Source organism: Montipora foliosa, chromosome 10 (genome assembly GCF_036669935.1).
Source record: "Montipora foliosa isolate CH-2021 chromosome 10, ASM3666993v2, whole genome shotgun sequence".
Lineage (NCBI taxonomy): Eukaryota > Metazoa > Cnidaria > Anthozoa > Scleractinia > Acroporidae > Montipora > Montipora foliosa.
The window spans coordinates 27,990,794-27,997,015 of record NC_090878.1 but is presented as its reverse complement, the minus strand read 5'-3'; the positions used below and the strand labels follow the sequence as shown (position 1 = coordinate 27,997,015).

The following is a 6,222-nucleotide window of genomic DNA, read 5'->3' as shown; positions in this document are numbered from 1 at the left end:
TAGGTCGCGTGTTATTGGTAACCGCTGTAAAACAACAATTACGTGGTTACGTAACTTTCAAAAGATACTGCATCTTTCAGAAACATGGGAACCTTTAATCAACGGTTTCGTTTTGTTCTGCCTTCGCCATCGGGTATCACAGGAATTGGCAGACTTGTTGTGGGCCGTTCCAAAAACAAGACCACTGGTTTGGTTTCTCGTGCTCCGATGATCCCTAAAAGGGCGGTAAATAACACTTTGCTAAAACCTACCATGATGAACTACAACAACTGTCCATGCTTTTCGAATATCACTGGTGTACGGGGCAACCCAAATCACCAAACAACACTGTTAAGCACACATTTTCTGCTCAAAATTTCAAGGTTTACTTTAAATGTGAATTCGTAAGTAAAAGTTCCACTCAAAATCTCAGTGACTGTCGCTATCATAATCCTCAGCACTGACAGGTTTCTTTTGTAGCTCCGTGATTTTTTCTTTGGATCTTCTGTCTTCTCGGTCATCTCGATCGCTTCTATCTTCCCTGTGTCTTTCATCTCGTTCCTCCCGTTGCTCACCGCCGTGTTTTTCTTCGTCAGACATGTCCTCGTCAATGTCGTCGTCCTCTGTATACTTTTTCTTTTTTTTCTTACTCCTTTCGTAATCTGAGTCTCCACTATCCTCCAGTTCTGCGCTACCATGTCGTTTACTCTTCTTCGTTTTCTCTCTTTCTTCATCGCTCTCTGTCGACAAAACAGATGATCACTTAACCATACATCTTCAATAAGCGACAAAACGATGTTGAGACACTTGGCCCTTTTGGACCAATCCCCCCCCCCCCTCCCCCTAATCTGTCCATCTAACCTCCTTCCCCTAACAATGTTGGTTTCTCTGACTGCCAAAAATTACTTTTTTCGTTATCAACATTGAGTTGGGAGGAGGTGGAAATCTAACGTAATTTTTCATACGTAATTTTTCACCTATTCACCTTATTCCAAAATATTCTTTTGTTTTTATTCAAATAAGCCCTTGATGCCTCGTTCTTAAGCTTAAAATTCAAAGAATATTTTATCTTGAACGAGGCAACAAGGGCCAATTTGTATCCTCATAAATCAGCGGCCATTTTGGAATAAGGTGTATAATAGGCCACTTCGGAAAATACCATAATAATCTTTGTTTGTCGCCCCAAATTTTGCATAAGCATTGTTTCCAGTTTCTCTTGGGACTTACAATGGTCCCGAGAGAAAACAAAAACAATGCTTATGCAAAATTTGGGGGGACAAACAAAGATTATTATGGTGTTTTCCGAAGTGGCCTATAGCAATCAATGCTTTAGTCTGCGAAGCGATTTTCATTTTCCAGCCCAAAACATCCGCTTTGTTGCATGCAAATTATCAACTTGATTACCTGGAAAGTTTCTTTCTTTGTCGCTTTCTTCATCCGCGCTCTGTGAGCTGCTGTACTTTTTCTCTCTGGCTTTCCTTTCCTTTTTTCTCTTATGATGGCTACGGATAAACATGGGACAAAAAAAGAAGGATTCTAAATGCTGAAGACAATTTATTAGTTTACAATAGATTTTACTGGCTTTCAAATTAACATTATTATTGTTGTTATTAATACTATTATGTTATTTCTTTGTTTATTTTGTACATAACTTTACTTAGTTGGTTAGGTGAGTGTACGCCTGTTGTTGCGAAGAACCTTCCCTGGCGTTTAAATCCCTTAGGTTTGCTATTTGCTGCTACAAAAGAACTACTCGTTCCTCATCCGACGAAAGCAAGAACCCTCACTTCCCCCTTGCCCGGTTTAGTCTACCAGAATGACGAATAGCTGGCACAAAAGATTCTTTACACTTCTGAGATGACTAAGCGAGCCTTGAGTCTCGCAAGAAAAAACGAATTCGTTCTGTTCTTCGATTAAGTCTGGCAACACGGTCTGTTGTTTTGGAGCCAATCCTTAAGACTGCGAGGATTGCTTTGCACACAAGATGAACATACGTGTTTCAAGTACTGCAATTCGTTATCAGCGATTTGCTATTTTGTCACTTTCGAATACCTCGATTCCAAACATTGCAGTTTGACTTCGTTTTAGAGGACTTTTCCAACCACTTGCAAGATATCAAGAGGTTCGGTCTGAGGCGAGTAACACACTACTAACAGCATAGCGAGTGCGGTTAGTTACAGTTAGGCCGAGTAGAAAAGATGCTCTTTTTAAGCATTGCGAGGATCTACAAGTATTAACAGGAAATTCCTTGGTGCTCATCAACTCACCTTTTAGGTGAGGGTGACAATGATGCACTCCTTGATCTTGCTCTGCCTCGGTCTCGCTCTTTTTCACGCTCCTGTTCCCTTTGTCGTTTTCTTTCTCGTTCCTCTTCCCTTTGCCTCTCCTTTTCTCTTTCCGCGTTTCTCTCGTTCCCTTTCCCTTTCCTTTCCCTTTCCCTTTCTCTTTCCTTTCCTTTTTGTTTTTCCTTCTCCCTTTTTCTTTGCGCGTTCTTTTTCTTTTTCCAATTCCTTTTCTTTGGCTCTGTCTTTATCCTTAGATCTCCTTTTCTCTGTTTCTGTCCTCTCTTCCTATTTCTCTCTGTTCTTCTCTTTTTCTCCGTCTTTATCCTCCGAAGTATCCTTGGCTGGTTTCCTTTCTTTCGACGGAGACCTCTCCGGTGAAACGGACTTTTTCTTTCTTTGGACCTGTCACGTGATCGAGACTTTCGCTCCCTTGACCTTGAACGCCGAGGTCTCCTCCTTTCCCTGTCGAGCAAATCAATTAATTAGAGAGGAATTCAGTGAGTTTCGAATTCCAAGAGTCGTATTGCAGTTATTTGCCAACTTCACCTTATCTCGTGAAAAAGTCAGTTTAGATTGGCTAACAATTATTTGCTTGCCTAATCGCATGGCCTAGATAACCCCATGATACCACAGCTGTGGGAGATTGAAGACGACCTCCATATGTACCACTGCATTTCATTTAAATCTGCCTGAATCGCTCGATATCATGCAATTGAACAAAAGTAAAGCAGTAGTGGCATGGCAACTCCGAAAATGACCTTATTTTTGCGGCCAAAGAGTCGGTTTAACCATCTTGATTATTTCAGTAGTGAGCTGTAGGAACAGCAAAGAAGGAAATGTCAAGTCTAATGTTATCAACAATCTGTAGGCCAGACACGAATTCAATTCCCAATTTAGTAATAAGGTCAGCCTCAAAACAATTTCAAGTAGACGCCTCTTTTGGAACAACGATAATGAAACATCCGGTTAATGGCGTAAGATTAGTTTTACGTACGCCACATTCCTGATCCCTTTATTTTGTACTTCAAACGCGTTTATCTCAAACGAACCTCGGTGACCTCCGCCTTTATATTGATGGAAGGTAATCAGCTGGCTAAGATAAGAAACTCTCAGCAGAATTCTTTGCGGTGACTGTTGAGGCAGCTCTAAATCTGTTCAAGAGAATATTATGTTTGCATTGTGCGGAGAGTTTCAACTAAACCTGGTTCTCACTTTCCAGCAATAAAAATGACGGTGGGATACAGTTTGTTTTGGAGTCGTACTTATTTAAAGGCACAAATATGGGGTGGATTCAAATTGGCTCTCTCGTTGCTATGGTGACCCATTAAGTCACCATAACGATCGCGTCTTCTATAAAATACCTTAACATAGCTGTTTTGGCGGGTACAGTATTGAAGAGTTAACTCCGTCCTTACAGGTAAAAGTTTTCCTTGAAAGTGTTGAACTGATTTGAACCACGGAAAGTCTAGCCTGCCGAGCAAGTGTTTCCTGTTTGACAGAAGAGCTCATCGAAAAACGATTTTCCGCAAGCTGGCCGCGCGGAAGCCGCAACTTCCGCGCGGCCAGTTTGCGGACAAATCGTTTCGAAGCTCCTCTGTCGAACAGGAACACTTGCTTACGCAAGGCTACGGAAAGTCAAAAACTGGACAATAGGGAGTGGACTTGTAGCTGGTTGTAAAATGCTAATTCAAGGTTATTCATTTCTTGTGTAGTAGACCATCCTTTATCCATTTCACTTTACCTGCTCCGAAGATCGTTCGATAATTCCTATGCCTTGAAGATGAGTGCGAAGATCTACGTCGCCGCTGTCCCTAAATCTGTCTACTGAAACAAAAAGAAACTATGTTGCCCAACTAAACTCCTTGACACAAAGACTTCAAGTTTTCGAAGTTTTGGACAATAATCAAAAAGAAAGGCCAAAAACGGCCCTGCTTCCCCTACACCGCTCACACCCAAACAAGATTTGAAGCTCGGAAGAGAGTGCCAAATAACCCATCAGATCTCTACAACTGAAAATCTTCCAGGAGGGGAAGCCTAAAACATACAGCAGCTTCATGAAATAGGGTTTTCTTTTAGGTTGCTAGATGAACAGGTTGGAATCGTGCGAGCAATTTCGTCCAGGATTGTAGTTAAAACTGTCAGGCTAATTCAATTTCTACTAGGACGTAACAATCAAGTAACCAGAACCTAACCTCATCTAACTCCAACCAGAAAAGTCAAAACCGCAACCTACCTTTCCGTGTTCATTTGACATATTTATCCCAATTATTCCATTTCCTTATACTATGTTTTCCCATTTCCTCTAATGCACCAAATTATTTTTTTTTTCCGAGAAGAAAAAAGCATCGTCAACGGCTTCGCTGTTTGGTAGAAAGAAAATTTACAACCAAAAATCAAATTTTCACACACAGCCATACATGGTTCAAATACACCGACATAAGGAGATTGTTGTAATGAGATTTCCTGGTACGTCAAAAGTAGACATCACAAAGTGTCACAAAGTGTCCCCGCTCTTTATTTCTCGCAAAACTGGTACTATTTTTAAGGATTAAGGTTGGGAGACACTTTGTGATGTCTATTATTAAATTCCATGAATCTCATTATGTCGGGTATTGGACAACCCTCCATACAGCAGCCCAACAAGTTTAACATTAACCGGACCTGGAAGGCGAGCGTGTAGCTGTGACCGCCTTTTTCTCCGAGAACCTGACATGGAGCGAGATCTGCGTTTTGCTGACCTATGGCAAATATACGAATTCCAGTTATTAAAACTTGATATTCACGACAGTTCTGTCAGCGTGGTCGATGCGCCTTGCAAGAATTCACGCACGTCTTCCGTGTCCTGATTTTTTTCTTTCTTTATTTGCTGTGTTTTTGGAGATTAGCCAAAGGACAAATACCTTACTGATCCCCTGGAGATTACACAAGTTGCCTAACAAAATATAGCGCAACATTTCTGATTTGCTCGCATACATCTCGTGGTACTTAGTGCTTGCGTGACCGCATTTAATTTATGTCATAACAATTCATCCGTTTTATCCGTCCGCTTGTTTTGTTTGAATCAGTGTATTTAGAATCGCTCATGGAAGATTTAATGCAAATGAATGCTGAATACTTCGTCTAAAGAGCAAGAGGAATGTATTAAATTTTCAAGAAATCCACATGAAAAATATGCCTAAAGGACATTAAGGGTGCATACGTGCTAGTGAATACGATTGCAGTCGAACAGAGGGGGGACAGGTTTTTTCACTTTAGTCTGATTGCGTCAATAGATTTGATGGAGCTGGTTTTCACGTGCGTGTCCAAAGTAATTAGCGAATTGCTTTGGTTTTGCATTTACTTCAATCATGTGATTGGTCTTCAAGTGTCTCGCGCCATTTTTTCAACGCAATCAGAAGTGAAACCAAAACCAATCGTGGCTCCGCAGCTTGCACATTTTCCCGCGCTTTGTTTCGGCTACGTGTACTTACTTCGCGTTTTGATTGGTTCTACTGGATTGTCTCCGTCCCTTTCTGATTGGCCAAAGTAATTTACTTGGTGTGGTTTTACGACACTCAATTGAACTCGCACTATACCAAATTTACTAAAATTATACTGGATCCGGACGGTGAGCGAGTGCGGACCGCCTTTGCGAGAACCTGACCTTGAACGGGATTTGAGTCTTCTGGACCTGCCAATCATTGAACTGCCGTTATTTAACACTGAGCAGTTATGACATTTTCAGCCATATGCTTTTGTTGCACTTTGTAGCTAAAGAGATGAATGTGTTAGGAGTTCTGCTTTGGAAGTAATTTCCCTGGATTGTGGTTATTGCAGTCGGCCAAAGAAGTATCAAAAAAACGCTCATGGCGCCTTACACAATAAGTATAAGAAAATTTAATAAAACAACTAATTTTTAAAATGAAAACCAATAACTGTCAATAAATATAGACGAATAAATATGTTTTTAGATTCTTTT

The 6,222-nt window shown here is 40.8% G+C and overlaps 1 protein-coding gene across 1 annotated transcript; it reads right to left on the bottom strand.

The window, feature by feature from the left end:
- Positions 1-4,511, bottom strand: LOC137972721 (RNA-binding protein 25-like). Its single transcript, XM_068819443.1, has 4 exons — positions 4,498-4,511; positions 2,247-2,726; positions 1,384-1,481; positions 1-719 (listed from the first exon to the last, which is right to left on the bottom strand). The coding sequence occupies exons 1-4, from the start codon at positions 4,509-4,511 to the stop codon at positions 409-411; spliced, it is 903 nt and encodes a 300-aa protein (XP_068675544.1). The 3' UTR covers positions 1-408.
- Positions 4,512-6,222: the final 1,711 nt, after the last annotated feature.